A 24,413-nucleotide genomic window follows, 5' to 3' on the forward strand; every position below is an offset into this window, starting at 1 on the left:
TTTAGTAGCTAAAATAAGGTACATACAGGTAATTACAAATGTACATACTATTCCAGGTACCTTACACTATTTTCCTACATTGTTCCCACACTTGTTCAGACATTTGTCCAATCGCAGCACTAAATTTGAGATGCCCCTCTGCCATGTTGTCATCAGTCAGCGATGCATGCGGCCTCCCCGAACGCTCATTGTCATGCAAGTCTTCATGGCCTTTTGCGAACTCGCCACACCACCACCTTACAGTTCTCAAAGCGAGACACCGTTTCCCATACGTGGGCTGCATTTCCCTGTGGATTACGATGGCCTTTGTCCCTTGCTCCATAGAAAATGAATCAGATTTCGTGGCTCTTATGTGGATATGTGAGGCACAAACGCCATCTTCAACAGTGGACAGCAGCATCGTGCCGCAGAGCTACCAGCAGATAAGGCCAGGCCGGTCCAAGAAAGGTGTACCGCTGGTAATGGATATGTTGACTTTGCATTTACAGCCATAATTTGGCTAGAAAAATAGGGGCAAAGACTTTCTGATTCGCCCTCGTATATGTCATGTCTCTAAAATAAAGATTCAGTTACAGCATACACTTGTGTATGTTGGCCTGCTTTTTGCTCCCAGTTTTTAGTAAGGTTACCTCTCCTGGAAAATAAACTCAGAAGCTGTTGATGCACTAGTCGGCATGACATGATGAATATAACAGAATGTTAAGATAAAAACGTAAGATTAAGTTCAGTGTCATGTCATTCAGATTCTTGCGTCTCTGTCTTACCATGCTCTTATATCCGTCATCCTTAAAATCGCAAACTATACTAAATTACCTGCATCTGAGTCATGTATGTATCATGCAGCAAACCGAATGCAGTTAGGCAAAGTTATGTCCCCTCTGTTCCTTCCTCCACAAGTGCATGCCGGTGCTCCCATGCCACTGATTCTCCTCATTGCTTGTGAAGACTCTGCATGTGAATATGTGCTTGTGTGTGCATGTATGAATGTGTGATGCAGACCAGCATGGTGTGATGGGCTTCCTGGGTGGGCTTCCCTCGCTGCCAGGTGGCTCTCAACCATTGCACCAGCCACAGCCGCAGCACCCACTGGCTGCCGCTACCGCCACTGCACAGCCGAGCTCGACAGGAGACATGCAGCAGCAGCAGGAGCACTTGCAGTTCCAACAACAGCTCCTGCAACTCAAACAGGAGCAGCAGGTACGTGCATTTTTTGCGCAACTGCTCAGTTACATGGAGTCTGAACTGCGCCTTTTTGCATACTATTCACATTCTTTTCCCACTTTTCTTGGTGCTTATTTGCCCTGTAGCTATACCAATAAACATGAGCAGCATTCACACATCATAAATGGTGAAAAGTGACATACCTTCTTGATAGTTATTATATTACATCAAGATTTTCACCTTGATAGTTAGGAGAACAGAGTATAGTGAGACTTCACATCAGCACTCAGATGGCACTGTCCTGCAGCTGGCAACCATGCAAAATCAAATTCTTGTAAAGTCATACTTGTGCACACAACTCTGCACTTAAAGCCACAGAAGAAGCATTGAGGGGAAGCAGCTAGCAAAACAATGTGGCAGAAAAACTGTATTGGGTGCCCCCCCAGTTTCAGAACAGTCAATTTAAACTGATCTCACTTTCATTGCTACCTCTGTGGATCTACTTTTGATGCTACCTCGACACAGGAGAAGAGTGGTGTCACACACTCAGATTCACATTCGTTTGGGCTTGCTTGATACTGCAGGTGCAACAGCAGTTGTTGCTTCAGCACTACCAACGGCAGCAGCAGCAGCTAGCCCAGCAGCATGAGAAGCAGCTGCAGGAGCGCATCAAGGAGTACCTCGAGCATCAGCGGCAGATCCAGGAAGAGTACAAGCTTGAACGCGAGCGCCTTGAGAAGGATCGTCAGCTAGACCAGATTCGCAAGAAGGATAAGCACGAACAGAGTGAGTCTGTACTCTGTTTTGTTCTGTCCTCAGACCCCTCTAGCTTATTTTTCTTTCTTTATTCTTTCTCACTGGGTGAGAGGAAGGTGGGAGAGTGCTGTTCTAACCAAGAAATGCAGCTTTTTTTTCTTCTTGCAGACATTGAAAGACCAGCAGCATTCAGAACACCATAAAGCTGTCTTAAAGCGATTTCTTAACAAAATGTCACATCGCAAATGTCACATGCTTAGGCATGTTCTACATGTGCACATGCAACATGTAACATACATGTGTATGTACACATGAACACACACTCACAATGTCTGTCATACCGTGTACACATATGCGTATATGTATACGCCCTCACATGAGGAAACTTATATGTTCATGTTGCTACAGTGCAGTGAGTGGATAAGGATGTGCGTTACAGAGTGCGAGGCAAGGCTGAGAAACATGCTTGCTGGAGTATGACATAGGAAGTGTTTGTTTGGACAAGGCAGTGGAAAGTTATTATCTGACCGTCTCGTTTAAAGCCAAAGTGAGAAGAATAAGCTAGTGACTGTTGTCAACATTTGTTCTCAGAAACATGCACTGACAACAAGACTGTTTCCCATGACTGTAGGTGCATTCTGACAATGCATGCCATTCTTATCTGTCAGCACATGCCCGGGACAAGGCATATGCTTGCCCCCTCTGTTCACTTGGTGCCGTGCCCATGATGTTTCGCATCGTGTTCCTGCGCCAGGTTTCTATTCTGAATGAATGAAATCAGCTTTGCAGTTTGTCGTGAATATATATACCTTCTGTCGTGCAAGAATATGTGCCAAGCACACATGGCAGACAGTCTCAGAGGTAGGTGTAGCACATTGCATAATCACACTCACTCCGTGGAATTTTTACTTCATCCTGGTTCCAGAGGATAGGAGCCAAGAAGCGGTTGGGGCTTCCTGATTTAGTGCTGTCAAGCAGGCCATTGCATGCAATGATCTTATGAAAGCTCTGATCGTCCGTGGAATGGAGTGGAGTAAAAATAGGCTTACTCATGGATGCTTTTTTTGGCACCACTGAGGAATGTGCGGTGCATCTGTTTTGCAACGTAGTATTTGAGCATAGCATAGCAGTGAAACGGTTCCTAGTCAATCGCACATGCAGTGTTCATGTGATCCCGGTGTATGATGCCAAACACTGCATGTTCGCTCAGCCCAGTTTCATCCGCAGACATTACTATGAGACAAGTTTATTGTCGTATCCAGTGAGTGAACCAGTTATATTTTATGTAGAGTCTGCATAAATGTTGATAATGTGGCTGATTGTTATAAGTCTTTGCATATGGCATTGGTATAACTATATGTGTTCCACACTGCGGATGTTTGCTTAAAAAATTTGGTGTCACTTAGTTTGCAGACTCTTGAAGACAAACACAATGGCTCATGGGTTAACAATATATTTCTTGTGTGCAGGTGCTGTGGCATCATCTGAAGTGAAGCAAAGGCTACAGGAGTTTGTCTTGAACAAGAAACAACGGGAAGCAGCAGCTAATAATGCCAACACATCACCACCAAATTTTAGAAACTGGTGAGCTTCAACATTATGTATATAGGTCAAACCTCTCTAGAAAGTTTCCACTATAAGAGATCATTGCAACAGCTGCTGCAAAGCATGCCCTGGTAGACAGAGCCCATTAGCTTGCACTATTCTGTTATGGGTGTTTCTTGGAAAACTTCAAGTAACTGGCATTAAACACTCACCACCAATCCTTTTACCTCCTCATAAGTGAAATGTTTCCCAGCACACCAAAGCAGGTCGTGAACCAGCAAGGAAAAGGTTAAGTTGTTCGCTGCTTAAATGGCAATTTCTGAAAGTGACAACTTTCATACTGCTGAATTTATCCTGTACTTCTGAACCTTGCCTTCTATTCCTAGTTTGCAAATAATTTTTTTCTACTTATGATATACATTGGCCCACAATTGTGCCAAAGGTTAAATTTGAGGACTATGTGTTTGCCAGTCTCATGTTCCATTCTGTACTCATAAGCAATGGAATAATGGGCTTGTCATAGCTATAACACAATGTTTATTGTCATTGTTATAAGCACTTTATTTTCTTTATGAGCCATTATCAGCTTCAACTTTATTTATCAGTTATTAGCACATGTTGCAAGTTATCTTCCTCTTAGCTGTTTGAAACTCAACTCTGAAGCGGCACTAAAAGGGTATGTGGTATTTTATATGTACTACTGTCAATGTCACAAGCTTACAGGATGCAGGTTTCATGAAAAAGCCAAACTTCAGCCCAGTTTTAGGATACAGCCAGTAAAAAGGTACAACACTATCTTGGTCACATATGCTAGTGCAGTTAGCAAATTGTAAAACCAGGCTGCATGCTCAGGATCATGAAATACTCAGCTTTTTCTCAGACTTTTAAGCTTTTTTTGCCAACTGTACCTGCCGATATTTGTGTATTGTAGGTATGGTTGAGGACACCAGAGAACAACATGGGTTGTCGAGATTTGGAAACATGCTGGTATAGGACAGGGTTGGTTCACACAGGCCATGGGAAATCTGTGTCCACCAACAGGCTTCATTACAGTGATGTTTATGATGACGAAAATACTTTCCAAAATAGCAGGCATGTGCCTATATTTTCAGTTCAGCCAGGGCTCCCTCTTTGGCACGTGTAGCTATGGGCCACACAGTGGTTTATGCAATTATTTGTTTTCTTATGTGTTCACAGGTCCAGGCAGCGTTCTTCTCTGGATCAAGCTTCGCCTCCTTCAACAAGCGCTGTTTCGCCTCAGTGCAGACATCTGCTTCTGGGGAAGTACGACGACGATTTCCCACTCCGGAAAACGGGTGAGTCACAGGCATGTGCTTTCTTCCTGCACGTGTTTGCCATGTTGTTGTCAATAACTACAATTGTTGTGACATCCTTTATTTCTTGTGCTTTAATATTTAAGGGCAACAGCTTCGAACTACATTGTTGATGCTCAGACTGGCATTCTCCTTTCTTGTTTCATCAAGAACTAGAGTCATTGTAATTGTGGAAAAATTAAAAACAAGCATTTTTAATGTTTAACTTTTCTTTCTACATGTTTCTCACAGTTTTGTTTTAAAGTTATCATACAGAGATGGTTGTGTAGTTCTGATAGCAATGCTTTACCCAGTGCTTGTCCTGTGAAACAGAAGCAACAGTATCGTAAATTGCTGAAGTTTGACCTTGTGCTGCTTTTAAGAGAATTGTTATGACCATATTTTCTAGCACATGAGCATGATGAAGTATACTGTGTGTTCATCTGCTATGAAGGACATTCTATAGCTTTCTTGGAAACACAGTCGCTGACCGATAATTTGGACATACTCAGTTAATTGACAGCTACATGGCTCAGCCACTGGACTCGTAGACTAAGTGGTTAAGGACAACAAAAATTTCAGACGCCTTACAACCTGTCATTCGATAATTCAGGCACCAAGCCAAGCAGAAAGAACTATATTTTTACTTTGATACGTCACTGGCCATATCGTCAGTGTCACCTCAAAACCGAAACAAGTGAAGCCTAGCCGATCCAATAGTCTCTGACTGCAGACAAGCAATAGGAAAAGCCAAGCCACCATGTTGCAAAAATGGCATTTACAGTTTCTTGTGCGAGTTCTGCACATCCAGTGTTGTTTCTTTATGTTCAGACTGTCCAGGTCGCGGGCAAGCGTAAGTGCACGCAGCAACAGGTTGACAAGATTTTCTTTGGCCACTTGTTGAATAAAGTTACTTCTTTTTTGGCGAGTGCAATATTTCATACTTCATATTATTCTGACATTTAGGCAATCTCCGCCGAGTCCAATTATCTGACGGCAACTGTAGTTCCTGAGAACATTGATGATATCATTTGCATTACTCTGGCGTGTTATATAATTGATAAGGCATGATTCAAGCACTTGAAATAAGTCTAACCTTGCTTGTGTTGTAATGACTGTAATTGTTTGTTTGGACTAACAAGTGAGTGGTTATAGCATTACTAACAGTCTTTAATGTTTTGTTTGTGCTGTGCATCATTTCCTTAGCAGTGTGATGATAGCTTTTGCTGTGTTGAATGCTACTTAACATATTCTGGTAAAGCCGTGGCTAGAGTATGACCATTAGCCTAACTACACATCTTAAGTTATGTCGCATAGCAGTTGAGGTCCACGTTAAGTCACTGCCTGCACCTCCCCAGGCCCAACGTCACTTATTTTTCATCTCAAGATAGTTTTCTTTTGTGGGATTTGTATTCAATGTAGATCATGTTACTTCTATGTTTGTATAGTTGGTAGTACCACATTTATGTGCATATTATGGATATGCCCCTATGAAGACCTCTTTCAGAGAGAGGTTGTTATCACTTTAAAGTACAACAAGTAATTCTATTCTCAGAAGTAAACTGGCTTCCAAGCACATGCAGCCCACACTTTATTACAGTATTGTTACTGTACATCAGCTCTCATGTATTTATCTCTAAATGTGTTATACTAGTACCCTATTTCTTAAAGTAATACTAGCAAAGAGACGTGGGCTATATTAGCATGATAAAACTTCACTGATCTTACTGTTGTTGAGATATGTTCAGTAGTGGAATACATTTGTTTGTCACAGATCCCTCTGTTAGGGACAAACATTGAATTTCTTAAACCACATATATTTGTCTTGTCATCCAGGGACACATCTGGCAGGTGCATGCAGCTTTGTTTGTAGAATCTCCTTTAGGAAAAAATGAACTGTCACAACAATTAATCGACAGGCATAGCAGCTATGGGGAAACATTGTGGGAGGCTCAGCTTGCTTGGTTGACCCCTGCGAGCATGTGTTCCAAGCAAGCATGTGTGCCTTCTCTGTCACCTTCCAGCGTCGGAACCAAACCTTAAGGTGCGCTCTGCGCTGAAGCAAAAAGTAATTGAGAGGCGCAGCAGCCCGCTTCTGAGGCGCAAGGACAAAGGGCCCATTCCTTTGAAGCGGCGGCCGCTTACAAGTACGCAAGCACCGGGCACTGTCCTCACTGCCCGTTTCCTACCTTCTTCCTTATCTTTATTCTTTCTTTTTCCCGTACATTTCTTTGGCACTTTTCAAGCCTCATTCCTTATATTTTTTCTCTGCATATTCACATGCTCATCTCAGGCTTAGAGTCAGTTCAGTGAGGAACAATGCCCATAGTAAATTCAAGCTGGCGCTTACCTTGAAACACCCGTCGGAAAGGTTTCACTTTTGGGTAACACTCTCATGGAGATAAAATTTCAGCTCAAATAGAATGTTATATGTGCTCGTGAGATGAAGGCTGAGACAATAGTTCTTTGGCTCTACCACTACCTGCTGCTGATCATGCAGTCACACATGCTCTTCTGTGCTGCGGCACATATTTATTGAGGCCTAATATAAAAGTGCTAGTGTACTGATGTTCTCAGGCACCTTAAAAATTCCCAGGTGGTCTGAATTAATCCAGAGCCTTTCAAGCTTACAGCTCTGTCATAGCCCAGGTGTTGCTCTGGGAGCTTTGAACTGCACCCGTTAGTATTTTTGCGCCATTGCACAGTCTAGACGGAATAGGCTGATATTCCTTCCCTCCCATGTCTAATTTCAGTGCTGCTGTTACAGGTACAGAAAGGTGAATGACACTACACCTTTTAAATTAAAAGTAATCCTTATCTATGGCAAAACTACTATTTGGTTATAAAGCATTAAGCATGATGTTGAGAGGTTGCTTCCCAAAAACAGGGGCAGTGTATCAATGGAAACTGAGAGACTGAATTTGGGGGTGGGGGGAACATGCGCCAAGCTTTCGGTGTGCGCTACGGCACCCCACATGGTCGAGACCCTGGAGCCTTCCATTATTAAGTCGATTGTGGCACAAGCAGGATACGTAACAATCAATTAAATACTCTGCAATTGCTGTTTCTATCAATTTTAGTCACGAACTACATGCCCAGTGAGAAAGCAAGTGGTGGGTTTAATTGTAAACTTCCTAAGTGCAACCAATGAGTTTTCAACCATTTTGGCTCTTGACACTGATCCACTCAGAGGAGTGTTCCAGCTGTGGCCATATGGTTAGCCAGTTTTCTGACTATAGGTGCGCACATAAAACCTCAATTTCTGTTATGAATATGCGCTTAGTTTGCATTGTGTACATTCCTTCATGTTTGAATGGTTGTTCTGAACATTCGGATACCGTCCGTTTTAGCCCCTGTGATTTATTAATTAAATGTTGTGTACAGAATGCACATTAGTGAGCTCAGGAGACAGCTTGTGTTCCACAGGGCCCATTGGTAGCAAATGACATTCAGGAGCATAGCTTGAACATATTTTAGAAGCTTTTTTTAAAGCATGATTCTACTCTCTTACTTTCTCATCTTTTCCTTTTGTGCCTTTGCAAGCTGTGCTTATTTCCAGCCACAGATGCCTCAGTAGCATTATCTGCCAATGAGAATCATTAAATTGGGCCACACAGAAAGGTCAATATATTATCACTTATGAAGGCTTTGGGGACAGTTGCCCTATTTGGCTGTGCCCTTCTTTACACTGTTCATGTCAAAAACTGTCATAGTTGCATTTTGCCAGTTATTCAGGTTACACTGAATGTATGACAGCTTCCGGATGCTATATAGTCACCACTTATGCTGCAGTTGAACAGTATTAGAGCTCATACTGCCGGCATGTGTTAGCTGGAAGTAACACGTTGCAATTTCATGAATGCATGCATGCTTTGTTTTGTTTGATGTCTGTTTTCATATTTTCGTGTAATAACCACAATGCTGAGAACCGATCAAGTTCAGGCATGGCATGATAACTGACACTTGCAGTGTATGTGGTTTGATTCGTTGAAATAACTAATACTATATGCACTTTGAAAACGATGTATGGGTGACCATATGAGAAGGAATGCCTGACATGTTTCATGCTATCAAACACCCTTGCTTCTTGCCTTAAAGCAAAGGAGTACTGCGTGTACTTTCTTGAACATGGGAACTAGGTTTAATATTCATGAGCAAATGATGTTTAAGCTTACAAAACTGCAGTAACCATTGTTCATATTTCAAATAAATGTTCCCTTCTGTATTGAATTCTCCTTTACGTAAGCTTCTCGTATTGCAAGTTTTCTTCTATTCACATTGTAAAAGCACAAGGTTATATTGACATTTAAGCTATTTTACTTTCATATAGAATAGCTGCAGAGCATGATTTTATAAAGATCTAAAGCCGCTGCTAACTTGGTTCAGTGTAGGAAAAGAAAATTATGCCCACTTGTTGAAGTGGATGCATGAGCTTGTAATGCAGTTGTGATGAACTCTGCCTTGTGAGTGTTCTTCTAAGGCAAGGTTCGTACATTGAGGACAAGTTTTGAAAAGTTGCTTGCTGAAAAGTTTCGTTTGAAGCAACAGATAACGTTCAGTAATAGGAGACTAAGTGCGTTTGTCTGTTCCTTTTACAACTTGAACTTTTAATAATGCATCGGAACACCCTCTATGTTTAAAAAATTTAACTTGTTTGTAGTGCTCGTTGCAACTTAATACTCCTTGTTTCGGGATGGTTTTTCGCCTATACAGGAAACGATACCAATGAGTCTGTTGTGCAAAAATGTGCAAGGCACCTGGAAAGGTAATAGTAGCTAATGTTGCTTTTTGTTTCTCTTCATCTAACAAAAAAAAAGTCGATGGTAGTGGAAGCAAACCTGACTCGTTGGAAGGATCCCCACCCAATGGGTCGCTGTCACTGCACTCTTCTCTGCATTCCAGTAACGGTAGCACACCCATTCAGGAGGTGAGTGCATGCTTGTTAAATCATGTATGCATATAATGACTTGATTAAGAATAATTAGTTGTCATTATTCATAAAAAGGTGTGCTTGTGCAGCAATAATATGGACATGTAGGGCAGTTTTCCTGTAGCTGGGAATATGATCAAATAATTCAGATAATTGTTGCCCAAACAGGACAGATATGGTGCTCTTATTACCATCCTAACAGTAACGTAGCACTAAAGGAGTTCTTAGCACAAGACAAGTTGTCCACAGGGCCATTTGAAATTAATGCTATTAAAAGTTGCTATTTTTCAAATGAAAGCACCTATTCATACGCAAACTTTGGTGCATGTATGCAATAACACCGGAGAAAACGGACATAGTTGTACTCACAGTAGCAGTTTCTTGTCTACGTATAGAGAAGGCAGCTTCTTGAGTATCTTGCTTGAAGATGTGCACTTCACCTCTCCACTTCTACAGTACATGCATTCAGACAAGTCAGCTTTTGCCTGTGTATTCGTACTCGTGCTCAATGCAGTGTTCGCACTTGTAATGAAAGAAATGGTAGTTGGCCATATGGTGAATGATAATTGTTACTGGTGCTCCCTCTATATTTCCTCCACTGGAGTTATGTTTGCTATCACACTGTTAACTTTTCCATGGTAACTTACCTCCAACTTGCTCAACTTAAGGCTCTATTCACCAGTGCTGTATTTGTTGGTGGTACATGCATTATTGACGCTGAATACTACATCCCCGGCATCATGTGCATTGATGTGTAACTCACTAAAGAAAGCACTTGAAGTGGGTTGAAGCTACTGACGCAGCTAAGGGTCTGACAAAAGAAAAAAGCAAAGCTAGCAGAGCCTGACAAAACAGAGCTGCTGGAGGTGCAGAAAGGGGCATGGCTGAAGAAAGGAAAGGCACTCTGTTTATATTTGGCGAGTCCAAAGATATCGTGCCAACCTGGGGGATAGTGCACGCACCCTGGGGGATGCTACTAAATATAGATGCTGCCTGCCCCATCAGTGGCTGCTTGCCTCCGAGAGCTCACTTGTGTGGTATGGAGGACCTGTGAAAAGGAAACAAAAATACAGAGATAATACAGAAACCATAAGAAACAAATAGAGGAAAATGCTTTTGTGAGCACACATTTGACGCCGGGGCTTTCAGAAACTGGTGTCCTGCCTTGAGTCAAAAAGAATGATTTGCAGAGGGAGGAAAGCAGGTTTGGTTAAAATAAACATGTGCAGCCATGACCAGTAATTTTATTACCATACTGCTAATAATTTTCACGCTCTATGGAAGAGTGTGAGTAAGAAGAGATTGTGGTATACATGAGTGGAGCGACATTGTAGGGTCGTGACTTAGAACTTACTGTTTGACCTCCTCGTTTAGCAAATATTGTTCCCAGTAAATTCTTTCATCTTGATTGTAGAGAGAGAGGAACTAAATAGTGGGCTTCTTCAGGTCTGTTGAGTCCACTATTGTTTCTAACAGTTGGCCCCACAGTGAGAACTTATAGTGCAAATTAGTGTTACCCTTCTGTCACTTTAGAAATTCCCGTACTCCCATTATATGTGTAGCACCACGCCACACTTATTTGATAGCTTCTGTTCATTATATTACCAGGAGATCTTTGTATATAAAGAAAATGACATGTTTCAGCACTGTCAAAGAAATCACCACATTGCTAAAAAGAATCCACTGTGACCACCATTGCAAAAGTGGGAAGATAATGAGAAATGCACTCTACAGCAAATTAAACAATTTTGTAATGAAAGGGCACCAGTGATCAGTGTTTTCACCCATTATAATCTATTTTAATTGGATCCTCTGGCAGATTTTGCTTCTTTTAAGTGCGCATAAACAGCTTTATTTCTATGCATCTGGCTAGTTTTTCCCACAAAGCTTTCCAAGATGGTGCAATTGTTTACTGAGATGCTTACCACCTTACTTCAGCCACCAAATGAAGTGGAATCCATTTGTCTTTGCCACGAAACCTCCTAATTTTGTATAAGTGCTGTTCTTTTTTTGCTATACCAGCACTCTCTGGAGTCAAAAAGTCTGGTTAGATGGTGTGTGTGTGTATCGGGGGGGGGGTGTTGTTTTTAGATCCACCAGCCAAGCTCTTTCTTCCACTAGAAGTTGTGGCATGTATTTTTGGGAGCACACGCACGTGTGTCAAGTTGAGCCAACAAGAAAGGCCAGTTTTGTAGGTTTCTTTCTTCTTCTTACCTAGGGCTGTTAACAAGTGTTGCAGAGCATAGCGGCGCCAAGAGCTATTCTTGTTCAACGTGGGGGTTATTTTGTCCGCCAGGGCTTTGTGTATGCCTTTCGCACGAAAACTCAAATATTTCTGGATCTTCCTGGCGTGAAGCAACCTCTCCCAGACAGTGAATCTTCAAGGTGTGGCTGCTATGACAATACTATTTCTTTCTCTTCTTTTTCTTTTCCTGAAAGCTTTAAGCCTATCTATACATATAGTCACTAAAGAATGACACAAGTTAACGTACAGCAGATTACTGTTAGGGCAAGCTCTTCCGAGCTGAGTTTATGTATTGAGCTGAAAGGGTTCAAGAGCTGCTTAGTTTTCTGCAGATTCAGTGCGGAGCCAACTGCAAAAGCTTTCATGGCACAGAATGCACAGAAAAGTAGGGATTTCCTTGTGGTTTCACCACACAACCCAAAATTTAGCTGAACATTGTAGTGATTGTATGGGGAAGCATTTGCTGCATCTATTCATTCCTGACACATTGGCTGTGAAGAAATTTTTTTTCTTGATTCTCATGCTTTGAAAACTTTTATGTGTTTGGGGGTATACTTTTGCTAAGCAGAACTTAATATCAAAGGAAGCATCTTGAAAGGAGTGTGCTTTATAAGCACAGATTATCTTGCTTTGCGATGCTAATAGCAATTAGTTATACAGCTTCACTTGTCTTTGTTTTTTTATTTTAAAGTGGCTTCTTAATAAATTGTTTCTTGCATTCTTGTCTCATTTGACCCCTCAAAAAACTATTCTGTTGCAGCTAGGTAGCACATTTATACATTTGCAATTGGGTTATGTGAAGAGGCAGACATGAATTGTGTCATAAATTGCAATTTTTACTTACCTAATTGACATTCTTTCATTAATAAATGTCTTATTTACGGAGTATAGGCCATATGTTTATTGCAGAATTGAAGATTACCGTTTTCCAGGGCCACTTCATCTTGTAGAGAGAGAGAGAGAGAGAAATAAAGAGGGAAAGGTAGGGAGGTTAACCAAGAATGTGCTCGGTTGGCTACCTTACACTTGGGGAGGGGGAAAGGGAAAGAATAGTGTTGTTATAGTAGACCCACCATAGTGCCTCAGTGACTATGGCATTCTGCTACTGAGAACAGCAGTGCAGTCTAGATTTCCAGCAATCACGGCCACATTCACATGAAGATGGAATGCAAAAATGCTTATGCACCTGCTTTTGATACACTTCAAAGAAACCCAGCTGGTCCTAATCATTATGGAACCCTCCACTGTGATGCCTCGCATAGCTGCCATGTTAAATCCTGATAAATAAATAAATAAATAAACAATCAAACAAACAAACATACTCTTATAACATGAGAGTGGCTCAAGATTTATGCTCTTGAAGTTGTCATTCAAATTGTTGATTTGTGATTTCTGAAAGATAAACTGCAGCCTCCCTTGCAAACCATGTCTCACTTTTTTTGTACAAACCAAGGTGCAAAGGCAGCATTGGAACCAACTCAGTCAGACAGGGTTCACGAGTCACTGAGCTGTTGGTATGGAAGAATAAGGAACAGAATGGAAACAGTGGCATGTGTGTTGTCCTCCTCGTTTTCCTTGCGCCCATGTTTTGCATACCTGCCTTTGTGTACCATGAATTCCTAAACCAACTTGCTCACCTCTCTGTCGTTCTGATCTATTGGTGTAGCTCAATAGTGACTATGGGGTATGTCAGTGCATATTTCGCCAAGTTTAAGTTGTTTGTTCTGTTTCACACATCTGTGCTCGTGATGCCAACACCCCAGGAGCCTGGCACTTCTCCATACCACCCTCTGAACCAGGGTGGCAGCAGTGATCTCGCCCTGTACTCATCACCCTCTATGCCCAACATCTCCTTGGGGCGCCCCCCTGTGGCCACCAGCTCAGCTGTGAGTGCACTTCTCTCTCTCACATCTTTCCCTTCATGTCCTACTTTCCACTACTGCAACGGCAGTTAGGTGCTTTAAACTGCAGTGTGCTGTGTCCGTCTGCCCTCTTCACTGTGCCAACAACGACTGGCCATCATCATTGTGTCATGCCATCATCGGGTTGTCATTAGGGCACCTCCAAATTTTCAGCTTACCCTCACCAAAAGGCAAAGAAAAAAAAATTGCCCACTGCAATTTGAACTCTCATACACCTGCAGCAATGTGAAGTTGGGAGGCGATCACACTAACCAATGCACTGTCGTTCACTTTTGGTGCTTGGTAATGACGCAGAGTTTTGTATACCACACACACACTTTGAAAGTGGGGGCATCTGTGCTTGTGTATTGGAGCCCACAACAGGCAATACTGTCGCGGATGAGGAAGTTGTTCTTGAGAAAAAGGGGTGTTCACTGTGAGAGACTGCTGCTGTCACAATAAATGAGTTCAGAGCAGGAGCAGTCACTGAAGTCTGCAGTTTCTTTCTGCTCTTCAAGTGCAACTGAAATCTGCAATGTGGAGGTGAATTTACGAGAAAGGAAGTCAGCATCCTCCATCCTCAGCTTTCTTTACAGAGAAGCCTGCTTGGGTCTCCTTGGATAGTTTCGTGCTACATATAGGTTGATGCCAAGAGATTTTTTAAAGGCCAACAGCGGACTTTGTAAAACAAGATTCCTTTGGTGTACCATGTGTATTACATATGATAGCATGCATTTTCTGCAATGCTGGAGCTTTTGTCTATCAGTCTAGGTTATTGTAGACCATATGACGTAACATTTGTGCTGAAGTATTTGAAGCATAAAAATTATGCTACGCCATTAAGCTGCCTAGCTTGGCTCGTTATGGCAGGCCTGTGTGCTGAATGTACTTGCATCTCTCTGCATTCCAAGGATGGGAAAATCCTCAACTCTGTCTCCGAGGCCCAAGTTCGTGCCATGGCAGCTGCACGTCTTGGGATGCCACTCACATCACATGTGTTGCACTCGTCACTGCCTTTCTGCTCACCATTGCCAGGTGAGCTTTCCCTTGGCAAATGTTTTGCTTCGTAGCTTATTCAGTTTACAGCTGCTAAATTGCATCGCAAAAGTACACCTCTAAATGGTTCTTCTTGCCTGCAGACACTGTATACCAGATTTATTTTCTGTTGTGTTGTGAAGTTTAAGTTAAATCATATCGGACTGGAGTTCTGGCTACTTTTTATTCTTGCAGTTATAGTAACTTTTTCTCGAAGGTGTAACAGCCTTGTATTAATACAAAGGCAATCAACACTGATAGCTCAATGTTTGCCTGGTTCATGGACCTAATGGCAATTTTTTTTATGTTTCTTAATGCCACAGTACATGCATATTATGTGCGAGCTTATTAAGAGAGTGGAGTTTCCTTTCTGCTTTAACATTTGCTTGGTCCACTATTATGACCAGCAGCATTCCTGCAAACAGCATAATGTAATGAATGAAGGTGTTCACAATGATTTGAGAATGCTTGTAAAGTCTTGTGTTTAACAGTACTTGAGCAGGCTTTGTGCCAAGAGTTAGGCACACTTAAAGCCCTAAGTAGCATGCCAGTGAGGAGCCTGCTCAGTGCTCCTGCCTGTTGCAACCATTCACCTTAATCGTGCTGTGCTGTCTATCCTGCTTTACTTGCAGTAATAGATGGGGAGTTCACGCCCCCAACCAGTCCTGGCTACATCCAGCAGCAGATGAAAGGTCTGGAACAGTCTGGGGCTCCAGGACACGTGCTGCAAGTCATGTATGCACCACCTCCAGGTGCCGTTATCACTGATGCTCAGGTGGCACAAGCACGCCTGCACAGGTCAGTACTCTTATTCCAGCCTGCACTACGTCATCACACTCTTCCCATAACAGAAAGCCTGTGAACAGGGGCTTCAGCCTAACATAACCTAACCTAGCCTGGCATAATCTAATCTAACCTAGCGTAAAACATCTTGTGGTGCCCTTTGTGCCTTCATATAGGCATTCTGTTATATAAGGCTTCATGTTTTTATTGCCATTGTGCAATTTATGCACTGTTTAGGCTAAAGAATGAAAGTGTGAAATTGGTAAAGAAAGGAAAATGCAAGGCTTATAAGAGCTATAAACATAACACCTGTTGCATTTTTACTAGTGATGTACGGCACTAATAAACCAGAAAATAGTGGCAGCCACGCCAAAGGCACATATGTATAAACACCTCACTGATGTGTTTCTGCTGTTTCACTGCTACTTGCATCGATACTGTTGCAGATTTTTGTGTGTATTTTGGTGTTCCACTCAGTCAAGCACTAGCATTCAGTTGAAAATACCACTGTGGTTTCTCAGTGCAAGTCTGGAACTCCATAACTGTGCAGTAGGGGATAGCCATGGGATGCTTCTTGCAAACTCTGGCACCTGTGTCATTCACCATCTGAGTGACTCGATGAGGGTCTCTTGATTCAAAAATTGCATAATTTGCAGCAAATGCTGTGGTGTGCTCAAAGTCGAAAACAACATAATTTCAAGCAAATGCTATGGTTTGCTGTGGAGCACTGTGGCTTACTAAGATAAGAAGTAGAATGATGCAATTAGAGATCATGCAGATTACCTATGTAAAATTTATATTCTCTCCACTTGCTATGATTTACTCTTGAACAAAAGAAATTTATTTGCAGCTTGAAGCTTGCAGTTGCATGCACAGTTGCTTGGTCCACTATTATGACCAGCAGCATTCCTGCAAACAGCATAATGTAATGAATGAAGGTGTTCACAATCATTTGAGAATGCTTGTAAAGTCTTGTGTTTAACAGTATTTGAGAACCTTGACCTTCTCGAAATTTACATTTTCATTGCCCTGACAGTCATAATATATTGGAACAGTTGTATCCTCATTCATATTTTCATCTATTTCATTTGCACATTTGATAAATGTTTTGCTTAATTTTTCTTTTATTCTTTCTTGACTGTGACCTAGGCATGTACATATATTTCGTTTGCCATTATGTTGTATTTTCTCTCATGTATTGTAACCCACCCTGCTAAAATCCCGGTGGGGATCGCAGTATCAATAAATAAATAAATAAATAAATAAATAAATAAATAAATAAATAAATAAATAAAATAATATTTTGGTGATTGGATAACTTTAGTCTTAAAATTGTGTTAGCACTCTTGAGAAGGGAAGGTTTTCTGTGTCTTATTCATAGCACATTGGTTATTCAGAGCACCTGTAATTGACGTTATATACATTGTCTGTGACTTTGTTGCTGGTCACTCTTGCTGGTGAAAAATAGAAGGTGACATATCAGAGGGACTGTCGATGTTGAGCATTGAATGCATGCATGTGTGCTTGCTCCATGTGGATGCCAGGACCATTCATCGTCCACTGGGCAGGACCCAATCAGCACCCCTACCCCTTGGACATCCAATGCTGCAGCCGCAGGGTGTGCTGCTCAACGCACAACTCTACGAGCAACAGCAGCAGCACAACTTGCTCAAGCAGGTGAGGGCATCTACCACTATGAGTACGGTAGGGCACGATCGCGTTTGATTTATAGTTTTGGTGGGTAAGCTGACTGACTGAAGCAGATTTGCTCTAGATTTCTTGCATAGCATATATGGGTAACTGTGAGGCTATATCAATTATTATGAAAATGTGCCGTGTAGAGCAAAAGAAATGAGTTCACAGGCACTTTTAAAATGTTGAACACAGAGGTTGTACACTCTTGTCAAACATCATTGTTTGAGTGGTTATGCATAGATACCAAAAAGCAGGAGCACTAACAAGCCTCCATGCAGTATCAAAAAGAAACAGAAGCAGCAGCATCTATCTCAACCCAGTGAATGGCTTCATCAATCATGCACGTGACCTGTAGAAAGTAGTGTATTTGGAAGGTGAAGGTTGTTAATATTGCATTGTCCCTCCATACCTCTACATGCATTCTCAGTCTAGGTTTTGTCCGTTAAAGGACAGTCTAAAAATTATGCAGATCCCACACGCACTGTAGGAATAGATGTAAGTGAAGCTTTTTGTGCTGTTTGTGTTCATTGATGACATTTGGCGGTGGTTTTGATGGTAGATAACAATCGTGATGTGGTGTTAAATTTTACCTTGCTTGCACCACTTGTGTTTGTCTATGTAGTACACAGAGTGCACAGCGAGACGTATTTGCTGGAGGCACTGTTGTGCACCATTGTTCATAGCCTACGAGAAGGTTAGCACTCTCACTCCCTCACATGGTTTGTCACATCGTGGCTGAGAGAGAGAAACATTTTTATTGCAGCATTAAGAGAAATAGCTGCTACGTTCCATTCCCAACAGACCAGCACCTGCTGGCCACCCGGGTTTTTGTAAGACAGCACGACATCCCAGTGTTGCAGGGTTAGGACATCGTGGCTAAAGCACTGAAGTGTTGATTTGCTAGACCGCCGCTTACGTATTGTCGTCTTGACATTGCTGCGCTTTAGTATGGCTTTGCATCTGCACACCCTGCGTCAGCTGCCCACATGGACAAACTTGAGCCAGGGTTTATTTTGCACAAATTGCAGATATGTGCCATAAGCTACCTTGGGTTACTACTACTACTACTACTACTACTACTACTACTACTACTACTACTATTACTACTACTACTACTACTACTACTACTATTCTTCTTCTTCTTCTTCTTCTTCTTCTTCTTCTTCTTATTATTATTATTATTATTATTATTATTATTATTATTATTATTATTATTATTATTATATTTTTACAGTTTCCCTGCAACTGTCACTATGTCTAGTAGTAGTGTTTCTTTTATTCAAGGGACCCCAAACGAAGCACGTTTTCGGACAGTGCCTTTTGCTTCTCCCTCGATCCTTCCATGTGTGCAAGCTGTCACAAACAAAGAGTGGCAAGGCCGTTATTCACTCGTATTGTCATTACGTTGGCTTTATGCATTCTTGGTCTCTTCTTTCTACCATTCTATCTCCTCTCTTGGCTGTTACGCTTGAGTAGAAAGGTAAGCGCTGCAGCTTCTGCAATGCTATTGCGGGGGGCTGATGCTTAATTACAGCTTTTTGGAGGGCATTGTGTCGACAGCTAGGGAATTCCAGAGGGCACTGTGGCGACAGCCAGGGAGATCTAGAGCGCACTGTTACAACACCTCCCGAGTTTGTTCAAAAGGTCTCATAGACACCTTTGCACCGTTGCCATGTACATTACACACTTTCTCAACCACACCCCTATGTCTTGCACCCCGATGCACTGTGCAAGACAGTAACAGCAGTAGCAGCAGCAGCAGCAGTGGAAAACTCAAAGGAAGAGGCAAAAATAGTTTCGCTTAAAAAAGCTTGCTTGGCAGATTTTTCTACACTGCACTTTAACTGCTGGTTTGAGAGTAGTGCTGACTGGGGACTATCGGCAGTAGGATAATTACTAGAGCATACTAACAGTCTAAGTTGGTACGTCATTGAAAGGCAAATCAGCAGCACAAAAGGGCTGAGATTGGCTCAGGAAGGACCAAGACAGCTTTGGCTAACAGCCATTTTGAAGAGACTACCACACTGTCTTGGAAAATAGCTGCTTGTCAGCTTTGTGCGTGTCACCCTTCACCTTTGCTACATCTGCACCATTTTCATTTTCAGTTATAAGATGAAGCTATGTCATTATGACCATTGCTTGTACTGTTCTACTCTGGGTCTTCACTCTCTTGTCCTTTCTTCTCAGCACATTCGGCAGACAGTGCTGACTCGGGCGGGTAGCAAGAGCCAGGTGGTTGAGCACGTGGAGGAAGAGACAGAGGCTGCTGTCGCACAAGAGATGAAAGACCAGTCAGAAGTCATCGACCTCACAGACTCACGCAAGGGATCATCCGCTTCATCAACTGCCGCAGCAGAAGGAACGCCACCTCCTCCCACTTCTACCGCCACCCTGCTGCAGCTTCAGCAGCGACAGAGGGACCTTATCAACCGGCACTCACTCCATCTTGGCACTGGCATGGAAGGTGGGTGGTGTGATTGATCACATATTTCTTAGTGTAACCTTGATATAATGAACATTAAAAAAAAACAGAAAATAATATCAGTATCTGCACTTTCCAGTGATACATTTCATTTTGTATTATTTTTGTCCGTCAGTGGATCAGATGTCAGCGCAACACATAAGCAATAAAGAATGCAAAATGAAATGAAACATGAGCAAATATGTGCCCAGCATATCACAAAGTTCAATTTATATGTGGATTGCAGTGTTTCGAAAAATATAAGGCAAGCCAGGCTTGTAAAAGTCACTTATTTAGCAAAATTAGCTCTATGGGAAAATTAACAAACAATGCATTTTGCAATTGTCAAAGCAGACAACAATACAGATGTGATGACAAACAGCCCACCGGTAGTGATAGCACAGGTCTCCTAGCAGTAAAACTAAAAAAGGTGAGGATATCACATGGGGCACTTGATTGTCTCATCATGATGGTTACATTAAACAATTAAGCACATTAAGGCCTTTGTCAGTTATCCACATGGTGAAAATTCTTGAAAAAATGAACTTCCTAGGGAGTTCAATTCTGTTGTGTGTTCAGTATTTTGTCAATGCCAGGTTGTACTGTTTGATGTCATATTTTTATCCTTAAATGTTGTTTATCTTTAAACAATGATATAGTATACATCTTCTGTATGGCTTCTTCCATATAATATGTTGACAGCATCTACTTGTAGTGGAGCATGCATGTAGTTTAACCTATTGTTAACTTGAGGCCATGCTTGCCAATTAGTTTTGTATGCTAGAACATTTTATCAACTCGCTTATAGACTGCGAAGGTACGAAGTCCTTTCACAACAAACGCGCGTGTAGTTATAAGGGAAAAGACTAAATAAACTTTTTTCATAACAGCAGCTTGTGGTCCTTCTAGCTTGGTCTGCCTGTATATTCCTGTAACAAATTCCTCTTTAAAGGGACCCAGCTATAACGGACTATCAGCTGCAACGGACAAGATTTTGTGCAAAATTTGTATAGAGGATGCATATATACAAGCCTTGCTGCGGCAATGTGTGCATGCGGCAGTGCACTGTGTACAACTTTGTCCAGCCATTCGCGAAAGAATTTGCCTTTTCTCTAAGAGAATGGGCACACTAGTGACAAGCTTCCTGCAAGAGCATGACACTCGGCGTCCTGTTGGCTAATCGAGAGTTTTCAGGACGACCACACAAGCGGCTCACTGCCATCCATTGCTGTTAGCTTGGTGCCTTGCGACAAACAGTTCACATTTTAGTGTGATTTCTGTGCTGGCCCAGACGTCATTCATTCATTCATTCATATACTCTTGTTAAACAGATACAGGGCTGATATGGGGTGAAATAGATAAGACACTTGACAGCAAATGCTGTGCAATATACATGAGCACAATGTAAAGGCAAACTCATGCGCTGTGAAATGCGCTTTGTTCAGGTTCTGCATTTACGCGACACCAGCACGGTGCGCGTCCGTTGTCCCGTGCCCTGTCCAGTCCGCTGGTGAGCCTGAGCCCTCCTGGTGGAAGCAGCAGCCCCCAGCACCAGTCAGAACTGGGCAGCCCACCTCCGCCACATGGAAACCCATCACACCGGATGACCACAGCCTTGGCCTACGACAGCCTCATGCTGAAACACCAGTGCATCTGTGGCGACTACTCCAGCCATCCAGAACATGGTGGCAGGCTGCAGAGCATCTGGGCACGCCTGCAGGAAACGGGACTCGTATCCCGCTGCGAGGTGCGTTGCAAAGCCATCATGATGCGAGGTGCCTCGTCAAAAAAAAAAACGAAAAAATTTTTTTATAGGAGTATTGATCTTTATTTCATATATGAGGCTGTCTTTGAGAATGCTCGCAAAGTAACCAACTTAGAGATTGCTTACCTGTGCTTTTGAAAATGTAAAGACCTACACATTCCCATGTGATTGTCTTCTGATGCAGCTAGTCATGGCCCTCGGTAACCTTGGTTGCTCTGAGCTTAACAAAATTCATTTGAGATATGTCTCTCTCCCTGGGTTCAGGTGTGTTCCTAGAAAACGCACTCCATTTGCACTAAATAAACTGCCTGTTACCAAAATCACGAATCCCTGAATCTTTTCTGTTGAGAAAACTCCGCCAGCTTTCAACAGATGCTTAAGAGCACCCTGCAGTTGTTCGTCTAGACAGCATACATTACGTAAGAGTATAATTGTGTGAAGAATAGTTTACAGTAAATATTCTGATAACACTATGCAAGAAATTGAGTTAGCTGAGTTCAAGCTTTGTTTTCGTGATATTGTTACGGGAAAGATGAAGACTGTGACAATATTGTGCATATGTTGTAACATTGTATAGTCCTTCCACGTCAGAGAAAATGCATAACATGATGAATGTGTAATTTTCCTAGAGGAAAGATGCGTGATCAAGAATAATGGTTATAAGTAGTATGTGTTTCTTGCTTATTTTTCACTATAAAGGTAGCAGTCACATTTACTACGGCACTTGCAGTTGCATAGGTCACGGTGATAAAGTGTCATGCTATCACTTCCTTCACCTGGCCTAACTGTTTACTTTTGAACCATTCATTGCTCAGCTGTGCAGCTGGTGCAGCTCCATTTGTGCACAAAATTGTTGTAGATGCGCTGGAGGAGATACCAAAAATCAGTATTTTGTTTGTCTTTTTCTACAACAGAGGATCCGATCACGAAAAGCCACATTGGAGGAAATACAGTCGTGTCACGAGTAAGTACCCATCTATGCGAAAATGAAGGGTCACACCACTGTCAGCATGTGAGCGCTTAAGGTATTGGATGTGAGATTACAATGGTCGCTTTCTTGCGTTTCCTTTTTATTTATTTTTTTATGTGCAGTGAGGGCTACGCCTTCATGTTTGGTACCAATCCTCTCAACAGGCAGAAACTGGAAATGAGCAAATTAGGTAAGTCTGTCTTGGTATTATTAGCTTATGGCATTTCTAATTTCCCTATGTGCTCATTTCCCAGTGTCACAAATAAGTGGGGAAATACACCATGCTTTGTTCATGAACACTATGTTCTGGTAGCAGTGGCCTGGGAAAAGCATGACTGCATTATTTAGCAAGGCATTCATGGTTTTGGTAGCAATTACAAAACTGGCAAACACCTTTACATATGACACATCCCCCACATATAATGAATCTATTTAACCTAACCTAACATAACCGTGCTGATGTTGACGTAAAAGAAATGTCTTGGAAACCCCCCTGATAAAATAAAAAATAAAAGATAAATACTTAAGAAGTGGGTCACAATTGCATGCGCAAAGTGTGTGAACTGTTCTGTCGCCTCCTTTTCATTCAAGAGTTGGCAGTCACGCTTGTGTTTCTGTTATTAATGCTCTCATGCATCCTTGACTCTGCTCAAAACAATGTACAGCAGAGCATGCCAACTTATGTGGTTCCTGGCAATTCTTTGGCATTCCAGAGCTTCCCATTAAAAGCTTTGTGATGCTGCCCTGTGGAGGCATTGGTGTGGACTCGGACACCACCTGGAATGAGCTACACTCTGCCAGTGCAGCGCGTATGGCTGCTGGCTGTGTGGTGGACCTGGCCCTGAAGGTGGCCATGGGTGAAGCCAAGGTGAGTTTGCACTTTCTCTCGTGTGAATGCTGGTGCATTCAGCATTATATACAGGCTGCACACTTGCCTGTGCAAAAGCTGTGCCTTGTTATAGTCAGCCAATAAGATTAAATGAATTGTAAGTGCATTTGCACATTCTATTTGTTTCCTGCATTTGATTACTAACTTCACCTATAACTTTCATATTCACGAGTCCTTGGCACATGTGGCCACCTTTTTGAAAAGATGCAGTGAAATTTTTGGCTAAAAGGTAGGAAGACCTAACAAAGAAAATTTGGTGGGATTTTCCTGCTGACTGGGGTCTTTTTGTATTGCTTTTCCAAATACAGCTATAAATTGCATACACCAACTTTTGCATGATTCTTATAAAGTATGGAGATAACAAGCAAAAACTCCCATACATTCCCTACTGGTTACAGTAGGGAATATACCTCTGTCTTTCATGTTTCTTTTCATTTCTCAGGCAGATATTCATTTGTGTGGACATATGTCATACCTTCCCGAGGATTAATTAATGAAATTCAATGAGGAATCCTAAATCCTCAATTCCGTATTGAAATAGTGAAAGTTATTATGCAGTTAGTTAAAAATGCAGTTTAGTGGACTCCTGAGATTTTATTCTATCGTTTTGTATTTTCTGCTGTTCATCTTCGTGCACCAGAAATTGCAAAAATAATTTGGTGCTTTGTTCCTTTCTTTTCTTCTTTAATATGCTCAGAATGGTTTTGCTGTGGTTCGCCCTCCTGGTCACCATGCAGAGTTCAAACAAGCAATGTAAGTCTAGCAAGAGCTTGGTCTACAACTCTCAACAGTTTTGCAACTGATTCTTTTGCTTAAATTCACATGAAACAATCGAAGTTGTATTGACCACAGACATTTGAAATGGCCAATGGACAGTTGTCACTTGAATGGGCTTTTGCCCCATGCTGCCTTCGATAAGTGCCATACTCTCATCAATTCAGCAATTAGTGACTGTCCAAAGGTA

At 42.0% G+C, this 24,413-nt stretch overlaps 1 protein-coding gene across 5 annotated transcripts in view; it reads left to right on the plus strand.

The window, feature by feature from the left end:
* HDAC4 (histone deacetylase 4) overlaps positions 1 to 24,413 on the plus strand; it is a 327,955-nt gene that overhangs the window by 281,765 nt on the left and 21,777 nt on the right. For 2 of the 5 annotated variants that reach the window (XM_050189691.3, XM_072286363.1), the window contains 16 exons: positions 998 to 1,197; positions 1,746 to 1,947; positions 3,387 to 3,501; positions 4,660 to 4,778; positions 6,800 to 6,922; positions 9,593 to 9,702; positions 13,714 to 13,836; positions 14,763 to 14,886; positions 15,519 to 15,684; positions 17,214 to 17,346; positions 19,552 to 19,828; positions 21,271 to 21,572; positions 22,505 to 22,554; positions 22,683 to 22,750; positions 23,274 to 23,428; positions 24,147 to 24,202. In XM_050189691.3, the coding sequence (XP_050045648.2) occupies positions 998 to 1,197; positions 1,746 to 1,947; positions 3,387 to 3,501; positions 4,660 to 4,778; positions 6,800 to 6,922; positions 9,593 to 9,702; positions 13,714 to 13,836; positions 14,763 to 14,886; positions 15,519 to 15,684; positions 17,214 to 17,346; positions 19,552 to 19,828; positions 21,271 to 21,572; positions 22,505 to 22,554; positions 22,683 to 22,750; positions 23,274 to 23,428; positions 24,147 to 24,202 (2,323 nt within the window). The remainder of the gene's footprint in view (positions 1 to 997; positions 1,198 to 1,745; positions 1,948 to 3,386; positions 3,502 to 4,659; positions 4,779 to 6,799; positions 6,923 to 9,592; positions 9,703 to 13,713; positions 13,837 to 14,762; positions 14,887 to 15,518; positions 15,685 to 17,213; positions 17,347 to 19,551; positions 19,829 to 21,270; positions 21,573 to 22,504; positions 22,555 to 22,682; positions 22,751 to 23,273; positions 23,429 to 24,146; positions 24,203 to 24,413) is intronic. The other 3 variants (XM_072286365.1, XM_072286364.1, XM_072286366.1) reach the window with 2 other exon arrangements.

This window comes from Dermacentor andersoni, chromosome 2 (assembly GCF_023375885.2).
Source record: "Dermacentor andersoni chromosome 2, qqDerAnde1_hic_scaffold, whole genome shotgun sequence".
NCBI lineage: Eukaryota > Metazoa > Arthropoda > Arachnida > Ixodida > Ixodidae > Dermacentor > Dermacentor andersoni.